Here is a 24,309-nt window from a genome sequence, read left to right as displayed (position 1 = left end):
GGAATTACACATTTACTCTCACATCTGGGAAATAGAACATAGGGTTGTATTCAGGTCACTTTTCTCTCCCTCAATTATAATTTTCAAGGAAAAAGAATGTAAATGGGAGCTTTTTATTTTTAAACACTCTACTCTATTGTGATTCCCAAAGGACTCTGAGCCACAGACATTTTGAAGCTCTCCTCTGGCCAGCCGTGCCGGCTCCCTGCCTGCTGTCTGCTGGGAGCCCTTCAAACATGGCAGGATGCACAGGCAGCTTTTGATGGCACACGGGAGGCTAGAATGGAACTTGAAAATGACAGCAGCCACGCAATCTCTTAGCACTTATCTGGAAGGAAAAAGCTAAGAGTTTTGCTGTTTTCATAGATTTCTTAATAGGAATTAGATGTTGGCAGTTGTCCTTGTACTATTTTATTTAAAACACATATGACACATATTTTTTAAAATGACCAATCCAGGAAGGTCAAAAAGCCGGTAGTTGAAGGTGAGTGGGAGAGGCCTGGGAGAAGGGTAGTGCTAGTCAAAAGTGACGTGGACGCCTAGAGAAATGGGCAGTGTGTTCTGCTGCAAGGCCCTCTTTATTTGACCCTGGTGACCCTTAAAAGACCTTGTGTTGACTCTTAACTGTGAGCCTCCATGATAGAAACCTTGAGAAATCTTCTGTAATCCCTCTCTCTGTTCCTATTGACCTGCTGTCCCTACCCTTCCTGTACTTGTGCTTGTTTTTGCTATGCTGATTTTTTTTTTTTGAGGGGGGCAGAGAGAGAGAGAGAGAGAGAGACAAAGAGAGAGAGAGAGAGAGAGAGAAAGAGAGAGAGAGAGAGAGAGAGAGAGAGAGAGAGAGGGAGAGAGAGAGGTGGCGGACAGGCACCAGAGGGCGACACATCAGGCCAACCCTGGAGAAAGGCCTGAACCTGGTTCCTTATGAATGATGCAGCTCATTCTCCTTTTGCTTATTCCCCACCCCCTCAATTGGTTGATTTATTAACATTCTATCTTTTCTTGCATGCTTTTAAAATATATTTAGGGCTTTTAATTCCTTTTTTTGTTTAATATTTTTTTAGTTGTCAATGGACCTTTATTTAATTTATTTATATGCTGTACTGAGAATTGGACCCAGGGCCGCACACATGCTAGGCAAGAGCTCTACCACTGAGCCACAATCCCAGTCCCAGCTTTTAGTTCTTGATTAGATTTCTCTCCACAAGTTCTACCTTACTTCATATCTTCCATCTGCAACTTACAGCTGGAGATATGAAATAAGTGTGGTATTAAGTGAATCATTCCATGATTTTTAAAAAAGATGCTTTCCAATTCTTATAGTATGACTCTCCTAGGTTTCCTTTTAAAACTTTAATTTTTATAGTTTTGACTTTTTGCTACTGTTGACTTTAACATATGTTTTCTTTGACAAGTATACTGCCATTGATGCTAACTCAAAGGGACCCTTTGCATAAGAGAAGGCATAATTGTTAAGAACTTGAATTTTGGAGGTTGAAATGTCTGGGTACAAATCCTTGATGCTCCATTTATTATCTGAGTGGGCTTGGACAATTGCATGATTGTGTCAAGCCTCAGTTTCTGGTCCTATAAAATGAGGATGATGAAAGAACATACATCATGGAATGGCTGTCAGGGTTAAATGAGAGAGAATGTCTAGGAAGCACTGAATAAATGTTAGCTCCCTTTAGAAACAAGGAATATACAATCATACCATAGTTGTTGGCATCTGGTAGGCATGAAGTACCTGTGGTTGTGGTGGTTCATTTCTTTGCTTTCATTCATGCATCTAGATTTTTGTTTACCTTTTTTCCTAACCTCCCCAGCCAGTGTGAACTGGGTAAGCAGCTCCTTTTGTACTAGTTTCCTGTGTGGTTGATCCTTCTTAATTTCTTCCCCTCCTCTCACCAGAATATCCTTTGCTGACTGTGCCCTGATGCTGAAGGAGGGGATTAATCTCCCAGGGAGGCTATAGTTCATACCCAAAGAATTTGATATCTTAGTCTGGGACCTTGGACATATTTTAGTCAGCTTTTTCTCTGCTGCAACCAGAAGATCTCATAAGAATTATCTTAGAGGAGGAAAAGTTCATTTGGTGCTCATAGTTTCAGAGGTCTCTGTCCGCAGGTGGCTGGCTCCATTGCTCTGGGCCTGAAGTGAGAAAGAACATCAGAGTAAAGTGTGTGCAGGAGGGAATCAGCTCAGAACATGGCAGTTGGGAAGCAGAGAAGGGGGAGAGAGAGAGAGTGCGCGAAAGCGAGCAAGTGTGAGTGAGCAAGAAAGCTATCTCTCTCTGCTCACCAGGAACCAAATATAAACCCCTAAAGTCATGCCCCCACTGACCTACCTCCCCTAACCACGTTCTACCTGCCTAGGATTACCACCCCATTAATCCCTATCAGTGGATTAATATACTGATGATGTTATAACTCTTATATCTGATCTTTTTACCTCGAAATGTTCTTCATCATTTCACACATGAGCTTTTGGGGGACACCTCATATCTAAAGTATAACAGGACATGAGGCTCTGGCATCCAGTCGCAGGGTAGTGAGTAGACCTGGCTCGGCTGTAGATAGGACCCGTTTTCTGGTTGTACTTGAATTCCAGTTAGCGCTGCAGACTTCAACAGGCCAGTTGCAAGACATAATGAGGCCATGCTTTTTCTGCTTGAAATAACTGCAGGGTATTTTCATTTATCTCCCAAACAAACGAAGGGTCTCTGGAGGGTCAATGGGAAGGCATCTGGGAACTTCTGCTCCCCAGTGGCATGAGAGAAGACCAGAAGAGTGCCTGCCTGGTGCACAGTAGGCTATCAGCAAATATCTATTGAAGGAATAGATGGTGGCTGAAATCACAGCCTTGAAGGAATATTAACGAATGAAAGAAAAATGATTGCCCAAGCTGGAAAGGAGGTCTGGCATAATTGCTGCTTAAAAACACCTAATGACTGGCTGCTGCCTGAGGCACGAGATTATAGCATATTTGTTTTAATGGCACATCTGGTATACTGCACTGATGCAATTATAGTGCCTCCCATACAGGGGGCTAGTTCCCTTCAATTATGCTTTTAAATGGCAACCAGAGGAAAACTGTATTCAAACAGACCACATATCTATTAGTGACTGTTTATTGTAATTATTATTTTTTGTATTAACAAGATCAGATGAGAGTGTACAAATGCTAAGTTCCCCTAACATTGGCTTTCATGGTTCTTGAGGGCCCTGTCCCATATGATATTTTCATTGTGGTCCCCCGACATTCCTGGGTAGCAAGCTGAACAGATATCCCTTCCCTTTTACAGATCAAACAACTTGAAACGTGAAAATTAAATCGTCTCTCCAAAGTGATAGCATGGCAAGTGCCACGCTACAGGTCCAGGTCTTTCAGTCCTTTAATCTGTTCCCTTTCACACTCTGCATGGTTGTAGCTGAACTCCTCAGACTTTGCCCTGATGCTTGCTTTGTCTTGTTCAATCTGGAAATGACTCCGGAATGTGAAGGCCAAAACTTGGACTGCCATTTGGAATTCTAATAAAGACATTAGTACTAGTTCCACAGCTGAAGGGTAAGTAGCCTGTATGAGATGCCAGATCAGTTTAGTCTTGTTCGTTTTTGTCTGGTACATCACCGTGCAAATGTTTTGGAATGCTTGTGTCTGTGATGGGTGTTTTCCCAGATCCTTTTCAGTCAGGGATGGTCATAATCTAAGTGTCTCAAATTCATCTGATGCAGAAAGGAAGTTTCAGGGCGTTCAGCCTGCTGCTGCTATGCTTACTTCACTCCTCCTTCTACCTCTTGACTTCAGGATCCAGCTGTGCCTGCTAGGCTGGTCTTGGGCCCCTTAGAATGGCCAGTTTCCATCTTATAAATCAATGTGTTTCTATTTGTAATTCCTATACCCTGGACTCATTGACCTCCCATTTTCTGCATGGAAGACTGATTTACATATGCATATTCCAGAGCCCTGAGCAGACTACATAAAAGGAAGGGGCTGGAAGAGTAATCCACTTGTTCTCACAAGGATTCTGAAAGTGTCAGAGATTGTGTGTGGCGCCCATGCCAAATTCATTCTTCTACCTTCCATCCATCTTTTTTCCATTGGCTATACTATTTGCCTATCGATTTTGGCATTTTATAAACTTTCAAATTATTATACATGACATAGGTTAACTTAAATTTACCTGTAGATCACTTTTCTTATAAGCCAGATATTTTTGTTTACAATCTTTGTATATAAGCCTAAAGTTGAAGTTCATCTGATAGTGATATCAGTAGGCTGAATATTTATTTTGTTTTGAACAAAAGTGAGCCATCTGCATGCTTCTCAGACAGAGATCATGTCCTTCTTTCTGCACATAGGGCTTGCCACATAGACATGATCTCATTCAATATTTTTCTCCTGAATGTCTTAGATGCATAAATTGAGACCCTCATGGTATGTGTGACTTTGGGAATCAGAGTAAAACTTATTTTAATGAGACTTTTTTATGAATTAAAAAACTATGTTTAAAAAAATTAAATTTATTTTAATTAGTTATACATGACAATAGAATGCACTTTGATACATCACATATGATGGAGTATAATTTCTCATTCTTCTGGTGTACATGATGTAGAATCACACTGGTTGTACATTTATATATGTACATAGGATAATAATGTCTGATTCATCCTACTGTTCTTCCTATACCCATATCCCCTCCCCTCCCTTCAGTCCCCTCTATATAATCTAAAATAACTCTTTTCTTCCCTAGTTCCCCTACTGTACATTAGCATCCACATATTAGAGAAAACATTTGGCTTTTGATTTTGGGGAGATTGGCTTATTTCACATAGCATGATATTCTCCAGCTCCATCCCATTTACCAGCAGATGCCATAATTCCATTCTTCTTTAAGGCTGAGTAATATTTCTAATATTGTGTGTGTGTGTGTGTGTGTGTGTGTACATCACAGTTTCTTTATCCATTCATCTATTGAAGGGCATCTAGATCAGTTCCATAGTTTAACTGTTGTGAATTGAGCTGCTATAAACATTGATGTGGCTTTGTCTCTGTAATATGCTGATTTTAAGTCTTTTGGGAATAAATCAAGAAGTGAGGTAGCTGGGTCAGAGGTGGTTCCATTCCAAGTTTCTGAGGAATCTCCATACCTCTTTCCATAATGGTTGCACCAATTTGCATTTCCACTAGCAATGTATGAATGTACCTTTTTCCCCACATCCTCACCAACATTTATTGTTGTTTGTATTCTTGATAGCTGCCATTCTGACTGGAGTGAGATGAAATATTAGAGTAGTTTTGATTTTCATTTCTCTAATTGCTAAAGATGTTGAACATTTTTTCATATATTTGTTGGTTGATTGTATTTTTCTTCTGTGAAGTGTCTGTTCAATTCCTTAGCCCATTTATTGATTGCATTGGTTTTTTTTTGGGGGGGGGGTTAAGTTTTTTAATATATTCTGGAGATTAATGCTCTGTCTGATGTGCATGTGGTAAAGATTTTCTCCCATTTTGTAGGCTTTCTCTCTCTTTATGTTATTAATTGTTTCCAAATGTACAAAATAGAAGACAGAGGGACAAACCCACATAAATACTGTTATCTCATATTAGACAAAGGTACCAAAAACATTCACTGGAGAAAAGATAGCCTATTTAACAAATGGTGCTTGAAAATTGGAAATCCACATGTAACAAAATGAAATTAAACCCCTTTCTCTCACCCTGCATGAAACTCAACTCAAAGTGGAATCAAAGACTTAGGCACTAGACCAGACACCCTGTGCCTAATAGAGGAAAAAGTAGGCCCAAATCTTCACCATGTTGGCTTAGGATCTGAATTCCTTAACAAGACTCCTAAAGCACAAGAAGTAAAATTAAGAATCAGAAAATGGGATGGATACAAATTAAAACACTATGTTTTAGTCTCCCCAAAACTTTATTGGATACATTTCAATGGCTGCACTCAGAAATATGAAACATTACTAAGCCCTACAAAATAGAGGTACTTCTGAATTAACTTGAGTTTAAAAATATCATTTGCTTATAGGTTATTGGACTCATCACATTTTAGCTTTAAGATTTTGCTAAATGTCTAATACTGTTTCCTGGCTTAGCAGTAAATAATGTGAATGAAAGATAACTTTAAAAGTCACAGATCACCATTGCTGTTGCTATTCTCTGCTGACATTCCTTTTAGCTAACAGATAGATCTTCAGTGCTGATTTTGAGCCTGGGATCCTCCTGCCTTCATCTCCTGAGCTTCTGGGATTACAGGTGTGCACCACCACACCTGGCATTAGTGTTTTTAAAAACCATCATCCCCCTATGTGTGTGCATGTGTATTTATGTGTGTTTGAGAAAGAGAAGGAGGGAGATGGAAGAGAGGGAGAGGGGAAAGAGACCAGAAGAGTCTTACGCATACCAGCAAACGCCAGAAGGACCAGTTCCCCTCTGTCTTTCCTGTCACATTCTCCTTTTTTCCTTCAGAAGTATTATGCTGACTTTTACAGCAATCACTTTCCTGCTTTTCTTTATAGTTTTCCCCCTAAATATACACATAGGTATATGCTTTTTTGAGCTTCTTATTTATTAAAATATATCCTCTATATTCTTTTGTGACTTCAATTATCCCATTCTACATTATATTTGTTATCTTCTTCTGTTAGCCTAGAATTAGTTTTATTTTTATTTTTTTTAGTGGGGGGGGGGCTACTGGGACTTGAACTCAGGGGCACTTGACTACTGAGCCACATCCCCAGCCTTATTTTGTATTTTATTTAGAGACAGGGTCTCACTGAGTTCCTTAGCATCTTGATTTTGCTGAGGCTGGCTTTGAACTAGTGATCCTCCTGTCTCACTCTACTGAGCTGCTGGGATTAAAAGTGTGCACCACCACCCCTGGCTAGAATTCATTTTTATTGTTAGAATACTAATGTATGATTACATTACAATTTATTGCATTGCTGATGGACATTAAGATTGTTTCTAATTTCAAACACTTTACATGTTTATGCATGTTTCCTGGTGCACGTGAAGTATGTTCTTTGCTAGGATTCATATAAAGGATGGGACGATTATGGAATGGAATGGATTTACTATAAGATACTAGACTCTCTAAATGTATTAGATAATGCCACTGTGTATTCTGAAGTGTTTGTACCAATTTATATTTCAAGCAGTGATTTTGAGTTCTGGAGGGCTTGATTAATTATTTTATTTTATTATTAATGGGCTTTAATTTTTAGAGCAGGTGAAGTTCATGACAAATTTGAGTAAAAGGTACAGAGATTTCCAACATACCTCTTGCCACCATGGCCTCCCCTCTATCACTGTCCCTGACAGAGTGGTACATTCATTGTTGTGGGTGAACCTTCAACAGAGGTTAATATTTAAATCTTCCAAGATGAATTTTCTTCCAAGTGAATGCTATGGTCAGACCTTGTACAATAGTGATTCCAAAGGCTGACAAGAAAACAAAATCACTTTCTCTTAGTAACAATCAAACTGTCTATTCCTGTTCTTGGTGTGTGCTGCTTTTCATAAATCTTTGCTCACCATAAAGTGAAAGCATTTGTGTGTGTATATGTGTGTGTGTGTGTGTGTGTGTGTGTGTGTGTGTGTGTTGCTGGGGATTGAGCCCAGAGCAGCTCTACCACTGAAGTACATCTCTGTCCCCATTTTAAAAAAAAATTTTACTTTGAGACAGGTTCTAAGTAGCTAAGGTTGACTCTGAACTTGTGATCCTCCTGCCTCAGCCTCCAGAGTCTCTGGGGATTACAGGTGTGTGCCACCGTGCCTGGCAAAGTCAAGATATGTTTAGATACTCAAAGAAACTGAGGTCTTTATTGTAACAACTTCATTTTATGGCAAAGAAGTTGATGCTCTGTAGAGTGGGCCTTGATTTTTCCCTGTCTGGGGCAGATGGACCTTCACTGTGTTGTAATAGGAATCATTTATTCAATGACACAGCCTGTTCAGTTCCTTTCTGTGTCTGAGTGATTGTGCTGCCAGGATGTTAGAGGTAATACTTTTTAATGTTTGCTGTTAGAGCAATTATTAGTAATTCTGCCTTGGTTACATTAGTTCAAATAACTCCTGGTACCAGCTAAACAGGAAGACACATATTTATTTGGTAAAAATTTTTTTGTTTTAATTAAACAGCCCATCTCTGCTAAATTGTATAACCCCTTTCCACAGTTTGTTTTCCTGGCTGCCCTTAAGAAACCTGAAACTCTCCAACAAGTGGAAATATTTATGTATGTCATGATGCTTCCTATTTCAAGCTGTTTGCCCTCTTCTGTGCTCTGAACTCTTGTACTGAACAAGACAGCTCTCTCTTAAAACACTTAGGTCAGTTTCTTATTTGTTTTCTTTAAACATCAGAAGATCCTCTCTTCCCCTGCCTTCCTGCTCTCCGTAAGTGGAGAGGCTCAGAAGGAGAGAGGGAGGGAGGAAAGGAGGGGAAAAAGAAGAGAGAGAGAGGGGAGAGAGAGAGAGAGAGAGAGAGAGAGAGAGAGAGAGAGAGAGAGAGAGAGAGAGAGAGTGAGAGTGTCAGGTCAACAATGAGCCGTTCAGCTCCACCTGTTTGCTGTTCTCTCAGATCTGAAGATGGAGCCTGAAAGCAGAGGACTGGGAGCTGGACTAGCAGGACTGGCTTGGAAGGATCTCCTGGTAGATGAAACAGAAATATTTATGTATGTCATGATAGGTCAGGTTGAGCATGGTGCCCTGCACCCTGGGTTTGATGGTATTTAGAGCAGTGCAGCAGGTACCGCAGGGCACACCATCTAAACAGCTGGTACCCTGTCTGTTTCTACAAACACTATGATTTTAAAAAGGAACATGAAGGGTTTAGATGTGCCCACTTGATTGTATTGCAGCCTATACAACCATGGAACATTTTTTTCACCTGATTTACAGAGGCTTCTCCGCCTTAGAAATCTCATGCAGGTGAGGTTGGTAGCATCTCATGCTGATGAGATGTGCTGTGAGTGTATGTGTGTACATGTGTGCATGTGTGTGTTCATCTCATTACCTGATCTTGACAAGTCTCTTCCTGGTTATTACCTTAAAAAGGAAGTAAAACATGTCCTCTTGGGAATCTCTTAATAATAAAACAATCAAATTAGTAGAATAGGCAAAAACTTACAGGATAAAAACTTGTAGGATAAAATAGTTTATCTTTTCAGTTTTGTAAAGATAACAATTTCTAGTACATGAAGCAAATGTGCTACCTTGTATGTTTTTAGATGTTTTGGCATTTTTGATGCCATTTCAATGGGGGAGATCTATGTTGTGTCAAACAGACAGATAATGGAACAAATATAAAGAGAACTGGGTAGCATTTCACTGTGATAAGTGCTCTTTACATATTTGAAATATAAAGCCATATGTTCATTGATCTAGATTTAGAAATAGCAATAGCAGTATAAACTAATAAAGAATGCAAACTAATCAGTTTTCTTTGGTATTCCTGTGAAGTGGAGTATTTCCTCCTAGTTGTTTCAAATTAGAGTGCTGTTGGATACTGGCCTATTACATACCATCAGCACAGCCTGTTGGTAGGACAAAGCTGAGCTTATTCCCTATGGTGAGGGGGACATCTCTGTACAGGGTCTTAGCAGAGTCTTGGAGAGGGTAGAATGGCAAGGCTGGAATTTATTAAGAATTGCAGTTTGGTTGAATGAAGATCTTTTAATTTGGGGGTTGAGTGTCAGGGAATGGCAAATGGGGAAGGAATCTGATAGGGTTTCTGTATGGATCATGATACAATTTAGAATTGGTTTTATATATACTGTCTGTGGAGACTTCCTACTGAAGAGTCGATGAGTCTTGGGGGAAGTCCCTGTAAGAACAATCAGTCATTTGCCTGAGCAAGTGTCTCTGGGAATAGTGAAGTTATCTTCGTGAAGACAATGGAAACATAAAATCATGTTAATATGGACAGTGAGCTGTGTGGGGAAGCAGGTGGTTTTGTCCCAATTGTGTGTGGGAGTACAGAATTTCTTTTCTCAACTATTGCTCAAGAGGTATCTGAGGCAGAACCAAGAACAACAGATGCTACCTACAGCAGCTGTAGTCAAATACTAAAAGCTAACTTTTGTAGGAATTCACCAGGGGAAGAGCTATTGGTCATTTATTCATTCATCTAATAAGCCAATATAGAGCACATCCCACATCCCAGGCACTGTGCTAAGATTGGGAATACTACAACATACAAGACAGAGTCCCCACTTCTTGGTCCTTTCAGTCTGGTGTTACACAGCTTTGTCTGGCTCTTTGTAGTTTACACACACAGTCAATAACATGACTGGAGTTTCTGTAAGGCTCACATTCTTGCTGCATGCTCATTGCAACAGATCTTGCTGGTAATTTCATGTTTAGGTTAAAATGAGGCATATTTTAAGGTGTGCCAATGCCTATAGAGTTCATGGGTCTATCTTGTTTTTATTTTATTTATCTGTTTATTTGTTTATTTATTTTAGACAGGGTCTCACTATGTTTCACAGGCTGGTCTCAAACTACTAGACTTAAGAGATCCTCCAGCCTCAGCTTTCCAAGTGCTGGGACTACAGGTTTATGCTACCATAGCCAGCTTGTGACTAGTTTAGTTTTTTTTTTTTAAAATATGGGCAAATTTATTCTTTTACATACTTATAATACAGTGTTTACTATGGGCGAGTCGTGTTCCAGGCACTGAGCCATTGCAAGAAAAATACAGGTGTACAAACTTTATACAAATTAGCTAATCTAAACACACAAATAATTCTGATTTTTAACAGCTGATCGCCATTTAACTCCACAAATAAGGAATAGCTTTGGTTTGCCAGACTATGCTAGGGTATTAGAAATAGAAGCACCAAGGACCTGTCAACCTGCAGAGTGGTCCAGCTGGGAACCAATCATAATGCATAGAAGCAAACATCATAAGGGAAACCAAGACACAGACCAACCAGGAGCCCTTTGTCCAGCAAAGGGGTGTCCAGGGGCATCCGGTAAGGCCTGGTTTTAGCCTGCTGCACAGCTGGCCTGGCTTTGGCAATATTGACATAAGCTCAGGGATCTAATAGATGACCAAATACCACTGTAAGATTTGAGAAAGGCCATAGTCTCATATTTTCTGGATATATGAAGTCCATTTTGTTGTAGCTTCACCAGGGGAGAAACAGCACTGAGGATAAAGGGTAGAAACAGAGGCTCCTTAATAGCCTTGGCCTCTGAGAGCCTGCCCTGCCTGAGTAGCGGACCCTCCTTCAGGGATCTTGGAAGCTGACAAGTATCTGTTTACCAAAGAGTGGTCTTTCCCTAGAACCTGTTTTCCTTAGATGACCCTCCTGCATGTGCAGAGACAGCGATGGCAATATGTAGACAGTGAACAAAAAATCATACCAGTGAAAAGTGGATCTGGCTCCAGCATCTTCTGGCTCCCTAACCTTGGACAAATCCCTCTCCATATTCACAGAGTGAGGTGTTGGGATTTGGTGCTTTGGCAGTTCCTTATGGCTCTGACGTTTTTATTATGTCTAAATACATTGTCTCTTTGATAAAATGTATGAAATGAACTGTGACGACAGAGGAACTAATGTCACATGCTTTTCTTTCTCTGCAGTATCTCTACAAAGAGAGTCTCTTCTACACTTGGCTGTGAGATGGGGCTTGGCTAAGCTTTTCCACTTCTTCCTGTGTCTCCCTGGGGGAGTGCAGGCCTTGGCATTACCCAATGAAGAAGGCGCCACACCCTTGGACTTAGCTTCACATGGTGGACACTCCAGGCTGGTGGAAGACATCACCAAGTAAGTTCAGATGCTTGATAGTTTCTCTCTTCATCTGTTTCTGTAAAGTCTGCCAAGCATTATGAAAAAAATAACCCAATCATAAGTTAATGTTGGTGTATGATTTTTACTTTTAGTTCATTTGTACCATACAGACACAAAGCTGGGACCTTATCTGTTTTACCCACTGCAATATTTCTATAACAGTGCCCAGTCCATGATTTTCATTGAAAGAATATACATTTTGTTAAATCAATGAATAACAGACGGACTTTATGGTACTATTTAGCCAGTGGGATGGTCATTAGGGTCTAGAAAAATAATATAAAGGAAATAACTTGCTAACTATAAGGTTCTTTATGTTGATGATTTATCAACACTTTTGTGAATTGTGAGTATATTGTTTTATTTAGAACGGTTCAGATTGGTCATTATTTTTAACTTACGAAAGAAGGTTTCGTATATATTGATTTTCATGATTTAATGAGTGGTCAAATATATAATATAATTGGAAAAGTACTTTAAGAATTATAAAGTACTATATAAATATTATTAGAGTATTATTACACAATGTCTCATAGTAGACTGGTTTTTCTTGTTTGGCTCATGGAACTCAATGTAACTAATTTATGGTTATATGGGGAATGAGAGAATGTTAGAGTAAAAACTGGAGATTTCTGTTTATTTTTCTTATTTGGTCAAATGACCATCAATCAAGAGACAAGCCTATCCAAAGGGAATTTCCTTTATCTTTGGTTTAACGTGACCTCACTTTTTAGCTAGTGGGGCAAGAATGCTTCCTTTGACTTAGTCATCCTGGATATTTAGTTCATGGTTCAGTGAGGTCCTGGAGGCCAGCTCTTCATATGTTGGTAGCTTTGTATCTTTTTTTCTTCATGCAAGAAAAAATTATGTGTTTTAAAAGCTTGCATGCTTAATAAATCCATCCATGGATGGAATTAAAAGTATGTAAGTTCAATGTTGATCATAGGATGAAGCTTCCATTTCTAAATTAACGACAAGGATCTTACTCCTCAGGCTCAGAGTCCATTCACCTTGGTGGCTTGGTGTTGGCATGGGAATTTTTCTGGAAGATTCTAGAATCCTTGCCATCAATTGGTGTGAAGATTTGGGGAGGTTCCTCAAGCCTTAGAGTAACAACTTCTCTTTGTAGATCTCTTTTTTTTTATCATTCTGGATGAGGGCAGTAATATTTATTTCAGTGGAAATATAGATACTTCTTGACATCTGATAGGTCTGTCCTTGTGAGCCCATTGCAAATTGAATAACCCTAAGTTGAAAATGAATTTATTAAATTTAACCAACCAGCAGCATAACTTAGCAACACAGTCCACCATGGAGTATTGATTATTTACCCTTGTGATTGAGTGACTGCCTGGGAACTGTGGCTTGCTGCCACTGCCCAGCCTGGGAACATACCAAAATTCAAAATTTGAAGTAAGATTTATGATGAATGTATGTAGTTTTAATACCATTGTGAAGTTGAGAAATTATTAAACTGTTGTAAGTTAGGCACCATCTGTAGAATATATTTTTGTAAAGCAACCAGTTTTTGGCAAAATAAGGTCATATTAGAAGAGGAAAGAGACACAGAACTGAAGTGAGGAATCTGGGAACAACCTTTTGGGATGTGACAACATGCTGAACATTAACATTTTTATCCTGAGGCATCTTTACTGTTGCTATTGCATGATAACCCATCTAGAATATTGGGACATTAACCATGAAGCCTACTAATAGCTAATGAATATGCAATTGTTCTTTGCCATGACAGAACAGAAAAATCCACTTATATTCAAGAATTTAACTTGGGAATATTGTTCTATTGTTAATGAATGTATTCAAGAATATGACATGATTAAATTTATGCATGTTTTAATTTGCATGAGAAAGTGATTTGCAACAGTGGTACCAGTGTGTTATGAATACCTCACTTGTTTGTAACATCCAAGCTTCACCACACTCCCTGGAGAGCATGTCTGTTTTCCACTGTAATCATCTAATAAACTATTGGCTGCCAGTTAATTTGTTCTACATGTGGCTCCATTAAAGGGAGAGGCATCTTTTCAGATTAAAAGGGGAATGAAATTTTGAGGTAAATTTCTATGTTTGAGTTAGTAATGTTTCACTGTTTATCTAAATCTTTAAAGTACGTAGTATACTTCAATATCTTTTCCATAGACCCTTCTCTGGGTGTCTATAGTTTTTTTTTAAGTAGCTGTTTTCATGAGCTTATGTATTTGTTGCACGTAGGTGATTTTCAAGGTTTATTTTGTCAGTTGGGTTTGTCATATCAGGGAGCTAAGGGAATTGGAATCTTGGGGGTGGTATTTCAGAAACTGTGCATGGATTTTGATTTGTGATGTTTCAGTTTTCAGGACAAGTGTTCCCCAGGCTTTTCTCGAGTTCGGCTCAGTGAAGATGCCTCCCTGCAATACATTCACTCATCAGAAACACTGACTCTGACCCTTAACCACACAGCCGGGCATTTGTTGGAGGCAGATATTAAACTCTTCCGGAAATACTTCTGGGACAGAGCCTTTCTTGTCAAGGTTTGTGCCCAGATGTTCTGGTACACAATAGTGCACACTCCTTTACAGAATACAGGCATCTATTCATGGTTTTAGGAACAGTATTTTTTGGGGGGTAGCACTTTCTTTCTAATGAAACATTGGGGGGCATGGAATTGGAAACTATTAGATCAATAGAATGAAGATTACATATGTTGTTATCAGGAAAACAGTATTTTGTATAATATTCCTGTTTACTTTTCTGAGTCCAACCCCACCCATGGTTGGGTTTTAATTCTAACACTGGATGTTTTATCTGTACTTATTAATTGCTTTATAATTCTCAACTAAAGCAGTTGCATTTAGGACTATTGTATGTGTATATATCCACTCCTGGGCTTCCTTGTGGTTTAGATGTAGTTAAGCCCAGGCATACAAATAGGAACAGGTAAGAACTTAGTTTTTTTTTCCAAAGAGATTTTCCCCCTTCCATCATGACCAGCTTTGAGGGCTATCATAGCTTCATATCATAGCATGCCCATTTCAGAGTTAAAATGTTTTACTTTCTTTATAATCATTATCATTATATTTTAAGTTCATTTTTATTAATGAACCCAAGTTAAAGTCTCAAACTGGGGTTCAGGTTCTAAAAGATAGGCAGGTTTAGTATATTTGTCACCACCTTAATATTGCTTAACTTCAGGTAAAACTGATAGCTGATAAGTCTGTGAATTGAGGATAAATCCTGAGTTGTTGATGTTAATATGCTATTCAAGAACCCCAAGTATTTATTTTTGTTCTATGTTGTAATATATCTTGCTAGGCTCATGTTAATTATTTTGACAATGGCCTCTTTTTTTCTAATTTACTCAATTATTTTAGTTAATGACCTGATATGTTATTACTATTATTATTTTTTAGAAAACAAATAGAATGTGACTAAAAAAATATAAAGAATATTTAACATATTTTAATTATTATTAGGCAAAGTGTTATTTAGCTTGGTTTGTTGTTATTTTAAATGTAAGCAAGTGGTAATTATTATGGATTTTTCATACTAAAGCTTTACAACTTAGGATAAGAAATATTACATGACCATATATAGATTTTGTACAGAAAGTATTCATGCTTTACTGGATCTTACATGTCTAAAAGTTTATTTTTATGTGTTAGCTTTAGATGACTTGGCTCTGAGGTGAGGGGCTGAACCACAACTCAAACTCAGTCTCTTACAAGGAGACACATTAAGTCTAAGGTTTGAGCATTGCTCAGTTATCTGCAGCCTTCTAGAGCAACAGTGGACAATTTGCTGTGGAAACTCAAGCTTGCTTTACCATGCACTCGACCTAGCGTGGTGCTCCCCTTCAGAAGCCACAGAGGTTACAGGTTTTCACTCTATATTGCAGTTTATAGTGGTGGCATGACAATTTGTAATAAGTATTAAATGTTAAAGTGACAGGTTTGTGCTAAATATCTAAACTGTAAAGACAAATATTAAGAAATTAAAGAAAAAGCAGAATCCTTTCTTGGTTGTTGTTGATTTGCCTGGCACTGGGGATTGAACCCAGGGCCTTGCACATGCACATACTCTGCCATTAAGCCATACACTTAACCCTGAATAGGCAAAGTCAGCTGTATCCTTTATTAATTTTTCTTAATTGTTTAACAAAGTATTTCCTATTAATCAGAATGCTGATAGCTGAAAATTTATTTGTGGAACTGGGCTAAAATTAATAAGACAACCAGTAAATTTAAATTTCTCTGAGGTGGCATTCCAAGTCACTTATAAAAGTGAAGTATTCACACATTCCATTTCCAAAAATAATAGTACTTTATTTCATGTTTTGTAATCAGAAACCAACATTGTCTGTTGTGCTTTTCTTGCATAAGCTTGACAGCTCCCCTCATTGAAAGATAAGGGTTCAAGGTCAAGGCTGACCTCAGGTAAACACGGTGCAGGTGAATGTCTCAGGCCTAGAGACCCCTCTTTCAGCCCCATTTCTTATACTTCCATCTCCTCAGCACCCCCTAGTATTGAACTACTCTAGTCCATCTCTTAAGTCCCTGGAGGCTCTGGAAGAGAGAACACCATATCCTGGAAGAGGTGCTGGGCAAGTTAGTAGCCCAAACAGGGTGTGTGACTAGACATTCCCTGCCCTTTTGTGGTCAATGAGTTGTATATTTTCTCATGTCATTTTTTGCTCTGGCCTCAGGATGCTGTTCCAAGATGGTCAGAATGAGGCAATAGATCCACTGGGCTGAAGCATGCTTGGTAGGATTCAGGGGTCTGTATCAGTTGTGTGGTTTCCCACCCAAGGAGGCTGAAGATTTATTTTGGAACATGTGCTAATGCATTTTTGGGCTCTTTCACCATTTGGCACATCAGCAAGTGATTCTGCATATTTTCACATTTTTGCTGGCTGTGAGTAGTCTGTCTGAAAAGAAAATCCAGATGGTCCCAAGAGGGCAGCTTTTCTCTAAGGCCTTTGCAAGGCTTCCCAACTTAGTTTCAGCAGGTATAGCTTGCACTTTCGGTGCCAGTTTGCAGCTCAAGGTGTGGTTTTCTACTTTTTTGGTCCATGGACATCCTGGATCCTACCTGTGATTGTGGTCCTATCCTGTCATCTAACCCTCCAAGGTCCCTACATCGTAGGGTCTGGGTGTGGGTTGCTACTGGTGAGCAGATGCAGTGTCCCTTGTTAACAGTTTCAGAGATGTTCTGTTCTTTTTCTGGTTTATGCATCACATTCCTGAGAGCTTTCTGATTGTTGTGACCTGCAGAAGCAGTCAAGGATTAGTGGAAGGGACAGCTTTGGCCCCCTTGCCCCTGGATTTCTCTGACTTAGCTCCCTGTTATTCTGGAACAGTGACTGTTCTCCCAGCAGTTCTTACCTACCCTTGTCTTTCCCAGACTTCCCAGCTCTCAGGTTCTTGATTGTGACTTTTCTCTCTTTGTTGTATATCAGAAGTCTCAAATAGTTTTCAGTGATTTTTTCCCCCTTCATTTCTTAGGCTCTTGAGCAAGAAGTCAGGCCAGAGGAAAGACCAACTATGCCTTCCCGAGTTGCAGAAACTGAAGAAGGTACGTATGCTTTTGCCCCATTAGGCAACTAGAAAAGTACCAGGACTAACTAGCTAACCAGTCTGCTGAAGTGCGTGGCAAAATTGCATGAACTAAGAATCTCAGAGGCAAGATCTGGGGTTAGTGGTGATTACAAAGCCCCTGGATCCTCTGACGGCACCAAATGCAGGGTACTGTTTGTTTCCATTTTCTTCCACTAATGTTCACTGAGTGCTGTTTGCAAGCCCTTGGCTGGGTCTTCACATTCTTGATCTTTTGAGCATTCTCTGGACACACATAGATTGTTTATATCTTATTGCCAGTGGCTTCCCTTTTGCTTCATACTTTAGTGAGGGTATTATGTTGATTTTGGTTTTTAAAAATTTTATGTGAGGATCAGTTTACAAATATTTGGAGAGGTAGATTGTGTTATCTGTTAATTTAATTTCGGGGTAGTGAAGGAAAATTATGAAAGTTCAGTCTGTTCATTTATTTAGTCCTTCCTTCCTTTATTCGTTCTTTTGCTCATTTAACCTTTGTGAAACTTCTCTTCTAAGTTAGGTCACCAGGTCTTAAAGGGAAGCTTTGAAAATCATTAAGATATGTTGGTTGGCACAAGGGGTGGGCAGCACCATTGGCATTTAGAAGTAAGGGGCTGGGGTCCTAGATGCTTATCAAGGTACAGGCAGTCCTTCCTAAGAGTTGCCCTGTAGAGCTAATTTCAAGACTGAATGCACAATTCTAGTGGCAGGAGTTTACACAGGAAGATATTTTTATAATACATTACCACTACATTGTTCTCCATCTTAGCACACAAAATCATTCTGATGCCACCCTTGAACCAATTCACCTGCAGGAATACCATTAATCTTCATTTTCTCCAACTTGGCAATTTATTAGGGTATTCAATCCTTACTGTAATTCATATAGTTCCCTCTTTTCCATGTATACCTGAATCTGGTCTGTTAATAAATCGTAATAATAAGCACAAGTTTTTATCTTAGGAAGCATTCTCATCTATTTTTTGCATATTCCTGTATTTTTTTGTCTGGAAAGAATTCTGGTTTCCAGAGAGAATCCAATAGTTGCAAACGTCTGACCACATCATTGTGTCTTCCAAGGCAGCTAAGGAGATTGTTTTGTATGTTGAAATACAAAATATCTTACTATCAGTTGCTTTCCTTTTGCTTCATACTTTAGTTAGGGTATTATGTTGATTTTGACTTTTTGAAATTTCATGTGAAGATCATGTTATATGTATTTGTAGAGGTAGAATTGTCTTGTCTATTAATTTTATTTCAGGGTAGTGAAGGACCATTATGAAATACCTGTTAATGTAAAGGGACATTGGTCTGACAGGGCTGAGAATCTCCATGCTAGATGCTGCCGTTCGGGAGGTAAAACAGGGCAATGTCCTCGTTTCTACCCTACCAAGGTTAACAGCTGGTTAATAACTTTGATCCTGCTTTTAATTGACAACTTGGAAACAGGATTTATCAGATAGCATAATAATAAACTCTTTGCCCTATGTTTGTAGAAAAGTTGTCCCAGATAAGAAGTATCTATGGTGAGCTGCTAGAAGTCTGTGTGGCCTGTCCATGATGTCCCTGCTCCTGGGTCAGTCCTGATCAATTGAGCTTCCTACCTAGCCTACATCTTTGGGGCTTGTGGAGTTGCCCTTGTTGTGGGTGGTGCTGCTGGCTGTGTTGGGGAGGAATAAGGGGTCTGCCTGCCTAAGGAGTTAGTGGGTTCTTTCATGCTTCATCCTTCAAGACTGAGAGGAGAAACTTCTTCCTGGTCTATTGTGGGGAATGCTGGCTTTCCCTGAGCACCTGGCCCAGTTTTACTGCTATAACTATAACTGATCAAGTTTCTTACTTCTTGTTGGCTGGTACTAGCCATGAAGCTGTCACTGGCCTGCCAATTGCAAATACCTAGGGCACTACATTTTATGTTGTCCTTTTTTTTTTTTTCATTTAAGCCTCTACCTTTGCTTTTTTAAAAATTAATTTTTAAGTTTATTTTTTATTAGTTATACATGACAGTAGAATGCATTCAATCACTTTGATATATTATGCATAGATGGGATATAACTTCTCATTTTTCTGAGTATACATGTTGTAGAATCATATTGGTCATGCAGTCACATATGTACCTAAAGTAATAATGTCTGTTTCATTCTACTATCTTCCCTATCCTTGCATCTCCTTCCCTCCCCTCCCTTCATTTCCCTCTACCTAATCTAAGGTAACACTATTCTTCTCTGATACCCTCCTCCTTATTGTGAATTAGCATCCACATATTAGAGAAAACATTCAGCCTTTGGTTTTGTGGGATTGGCTCACTTCTCTTAGCATGATATTCTCCAACTCCAACCATTTGCTGGCAAATGCCATAATTTTACTCTTCTTTAAAGCTGAGTAATATTGCATTGAGTATATATACCACATTTTAGTTATCCATGCATCTATTGAGGGACACTCAGGTTGGTTTCATAGTCTAGCTATTGTGAATTGAGCTGCTATAAACGTTGATGTGGCTATGTCACTATAGTATGCTTACTTTAAGTCTTTAGGTATTACCATGGAGTGGGATGGCTGGGTCAAATGGTGGTTCTATTCCAAATTTTCTGAAGAATCTCCATACTGCTTTCCATAGTGGTTGTACTAATTTGCAATCCCACCAGCAATGTATCAGTGTACTTTTTTCACCACATCTTCGCCAACATTTATTATTGCCTGTATTCTTTATGATTGCCATTCTGACAGGAGTGAGATGACATCTTAGAGTACTTTTGATTTGCATTTCTCTAATTGCTAGAGATGTTGAACACTTTTTCATATATTTGTTTATTGATTGCATATCATCTTCTGAGAGGTGTATGTTCAGCTCCTTAGCCCATTTATTGATTGTGTTATTTATTTATTTTTTGCTGTTGTTGTTAAGTTTTTTGGGTTCTTTATATATCCTAGAGATTAATGCTTTATTGGAGGTGGATGTGTATACACAGATATACATGTACACACACACACACACACACATACATAGCTCTCCTCACTTTATTAATTGTTTCCTTTGCTGAGAAAAAGCTTTTTAATTTGAATCCATTCCATTTATTATTTCTTGATTTTTGTGCAGGGTGAGAGAGGTTTAATTTCATTTAGCTACATATGGATTCCAGTTTTGCCAGTGCTTTTTTTTAAGTCAACTTCTAATTTTTTTATCATCTTGTATATCTTTTCTCCATTGTATCCCCCTTTAAACTAATTAAGAAAAAAAACCAAACTCTAAATAAGTACTTAAATTCCAAGTTTTATATTTAAGGGGCTTCCAGTTTGGGTTTGGGGATGAGAAAACAAGCTCTCTCAGAAAAGTATAATTGCTCTAGGAGTCATTTGCAGATCACACTGTGAGCATACTGCAGACTTGACAGTGGATGGATCAGGAGAAGCTTCTTGAAAGAAGTGCCCCCTGGAGCTGTGCACTAATATAGGGAAGGCTTCCAGATGGTGGAAATACATGCAGTATGGACTCCTGAACTGGAGGATGCATCAGGGGAAATGCTGGTCATTTTTTAGTCTTAGAAGTATAGGGGTTTGTGTGTGTGTGTGTGTGTGTGTGTGTGTGCATGTATGTGAGTATGTGTGTTTGTGTGTACATATACATCTGTGTGTAGTGGTGGTGGTGATACCAGGAATACATGCATGAGAGGCAGGTAGACTGGCAGGACATATATAAGAGGCCAGGAATAGGAGCTCCTCCCTGACTGCTCTACAGCTGTTTGAAACAATTAGATTAGATTATTAGTTTAGAATGGTCATTCTGGAGGGAGTATGGAGAATAGATTTGCAGGGCCAAGTGGAAATCTGGGAACCAGCCAGGGTCTGCTGAAAAGAATGCAGCAGATGGGCTGCACCATAGCAATGCAACGAGCTGGGAGAGGTGGAGACAGGTGAGTCCTTTCCTGAAGGTGCAGGGTCTAATTGGAGCCAGAGTGAGGGAGAAGTCTAATTGATTCCTCCTTTCCTGAGGTATGTCTGTAGGTGGGATAGGCCTTATATCAAGCAGAATTGACCCAAAATGTACTCAGTTTTGGACAGGTTGAGTTTGTATGGACCTGTGAGGCAGCCAGGTAAAGAGGGCTGCAGTTGGATGGTGGAATGTGATGGACATCATTATCCAAAGTACATGTATGAAGACACGAATTGGGTGTCAAATATCTTTGTTTATGTACAAACAGAGATATGAAAAATTGTGGTATATATGTGTGATAAGAATTGTAATGCAAAAAACCTCACAAAGTACACGTATAAAGACATGAATTGGCATGAACATACTTTACATACAAAGATATGAAAAATTGTGCCCTATATGTGTAATAAGAATTATAATGCATTCCATTGTTGTGTATTTAAAAAAATAAAATCAATTAAATAAAAAAGAGGGCTGCAGTCACTAAACTAAAAAATGGGTAGAAATTTAATTCCCTTTAGTTTCATATTAATAATGTGTGTATTTTATAGTACATCTAGATACATTTTTGTATTTAACTACCCTTGAAGGAATATTAGAAGCTGTATTCACATTCCAGCAGAGGGCAGTATTCAGCTAATACGAAAACAGTTTTGTCCATTCAGGAGCCCTCAGAGATGTAACTGAAAGAACAAAGCATTTTAAGCATAAGGACTTCCTTCCTTTTTCTTTTAACCATAAACTATTTTTGAGATCTACTAGAAGATTTTTTTAGATGAATTGTGCTTTTCTATGCCTTTTGGGGCAATGAGTGGATGAAGAGCTTGCCTTTGTAGCTGTAATAGGTTATAACTTTAGCCTGGAAATTAAGTCTTCTGCCTTTGGGTGCAATGAATGATTTTATTATTATTCCTATGAACCAATTATGTTTGCATAATTTCATGATTATAATTGCACTTCCAGAATAATAGGAAGCTATCCTGAATGAATTAAACAGGCCCAAAAGTCATCTCATTTTTCAATATGCTCAGATTAATAGACCATTAGTATTTATTAATCCACAAACTGGATCTATGTTTTTCTTTGCTTTCTTGTTGTTGTTTGATCTCTCCACCTTAGGAATGCCTGAAGAGCATTGTATAGAACACAAGTCTCATAAGATATTCTGAAAGATAAAAAAATCTTTGGTCAAATAAATAGAAAATGCTGTATATGAAACCCCACACTGGAGATGCAAATGCATGTAGTGTTTCATAAGTTCTAGGAAGTGATGAGTCAGGAAACCCATGCAACCTTATTTGGCTTAGCAGATCCTCAGCTTAAAGAAGCCTTTAAGAACCCCTTTCTGTAGTTCTCAACATCTCATGGAAGTAATGTCCAGAAGGCAATTTGAAGAATGAGGCTGTTCTTCATTTCTCCTGACCCTCTTCTCTCTGGACTTATTTCCTCCATTTTCACTATCATCTGGGTTCTTGGCATTCATCACTATAGTAATGTCACACTGGACAGGATCCAGGGTGGTATTTTCAAACTACTTGTGATCGCCTTGAATATTCAAGACCCTACAGGCCTCCCTACACCTCCACTGACATTGTTTTTGTCTAAAAAATGAATTAATATATATTAATTGTACATTAATGGGATTTGGTGTATTATATCCATACATGCATATGGCATGCATAGATCATATTTCTTTGGAGAGCTATTGCCCTCCTAGAATCTATAGCCATAATGCAAGCCAAGAACAAATACGATGTCACTTACCACTATATAAATCCAGTTGCTTTCTTTCTTTTTATTCTTTTATAGTTAAAAGAAACCATCTGTATGATATGCTGTCTCAGCTTTTGTGTCTCTGGTCTGTAACTTTGTTGACTTCCCCCCCATATTTTCATTAACAAGAAAACAAATTCCAATCACAAAAAAGAGAGAATGACATTATTTTCTCCAGGACTGAGGCAGAGGCTCAGATGTGATCTGCAGGAGGGGCCATGGATCCAAACATAAGACACAGTCTGAGAGGACAGGGGTCCTATAGGCTCCTTTACCTAACCATGCAGTAAAGATTTGAGTGCCCGCCTTATGTCCAGCATTGTTCTAGGCACTGATTATACAGCAGTAACAACAACAACAACAACAACAACAAAAAAAAAAAACCCAAACTAAATAAATAAATAAAAGAAGAAGGAGCAAAGTGAGAAAAGCCCTCTCAAAGAGTTTTCTTTTATTAATTTCCGTGAAGCATTTGTGAGTAGCTGCACTATGTGAGTAGCTGAGCTGAATGAAGTGTGCACACTCAGAACAGACATACCAGCAGTTCTTGGGAGGGACATTTCTGGGAGTCAGGAATCAGTTTTCTCATTTTATGTATGAGGAAGTGGCAGTACCCAGAGGTCATTATGTTACTTGTCTGAGGTGACACAACTTGCCCAGGTTGTCAGAAGTCAGGTCAGGAGTCTACCCTCTTACCCACCACCCTACAACCTACCAACCACCCCCATGTAACAGAGGATCTATTGGTTTAAGTGTTTGGTGTGCTGTTCTAGAATTTTCTCTAGCATTTGTGTGATGGAAAAAGTGGTAAACATCAGAATCATTGCTTGGCAGGGAGCTCTATTCCAGATGGTAATCTGTCTCAAATCCTGATGAAGGGAGATTTGTGACCCGCATGCACGGGCTTGTCTAGATGACACATACCTGCAACAAGCAGGCTCTGCTAAAGCCTCAGCTCTGCCATGGACTAGATTTTCAGCACTATGCAAATTACCCCGCTGTGTTTGCTTTTGCAGAAAATGGCCGATGGAGGTAGAGGTGGGGGTGTCATATGATACTTACTTAATAGTAAAAATAATACAAAAATACAGTATGTAATGAGGTCAATGCTTAGCACATGATGTCTGGTTCTGAGCACAATGCCTGCCTATATTGAGTTCAATTATAAAGGCATAGGTTTTGAGATACCAGAACATGA

At 38.9% G+C, this 24,309-nt stretch overlaps 1 protein-coding gene across 1 annotated transcript in view; it reads left to right on the top strand.

The window, feature by feature from the left end:
- Positions 1 to 24,309, top strand: part of Arhgef28 (Rho guanine nucleotide exchange factor 28) — a 248,065-nt gene that overhangs the window by 77,796 nt on the left and 145,960 nt on the right. The window contains exons 4-6 of the mRNA XM_077795966.1: positions 11,612 to 11,795; positions 14,167 to 14,347; positions 17,318 to 17,387. Coding sequence (XP_077652092.1) covers positions 11,612 to 11,795; positions 14,167 to 14,347; positions 17,318 to 17,387 — 435 coding nt within the window. The remainder of the gene's footprint in view (positions 1 to 11,611; positions 11,796 to 14,166; positions 14,348 to 17,317; positions 17,388 to 24,309) is intronic.

Source organism: Urocitellus parryii, chromosome 1 (genome assembly GCF_045843805.1).
Source record: "Urocitellus parryii isolate mUroPar1 chromosome 1, mUroPar1.hap1, whole genome shotgun sequence".
NCBI lineage: Eukaryota > Metazoa > Chordata > Mammalia > Rodentia > Sciuridae > Urocitellus > Urocitellus parryii.
Note: the sequence above shows the minus strand (reverse complement) of the source record. Positions and strands in the feature narration are given on the sequence as shown.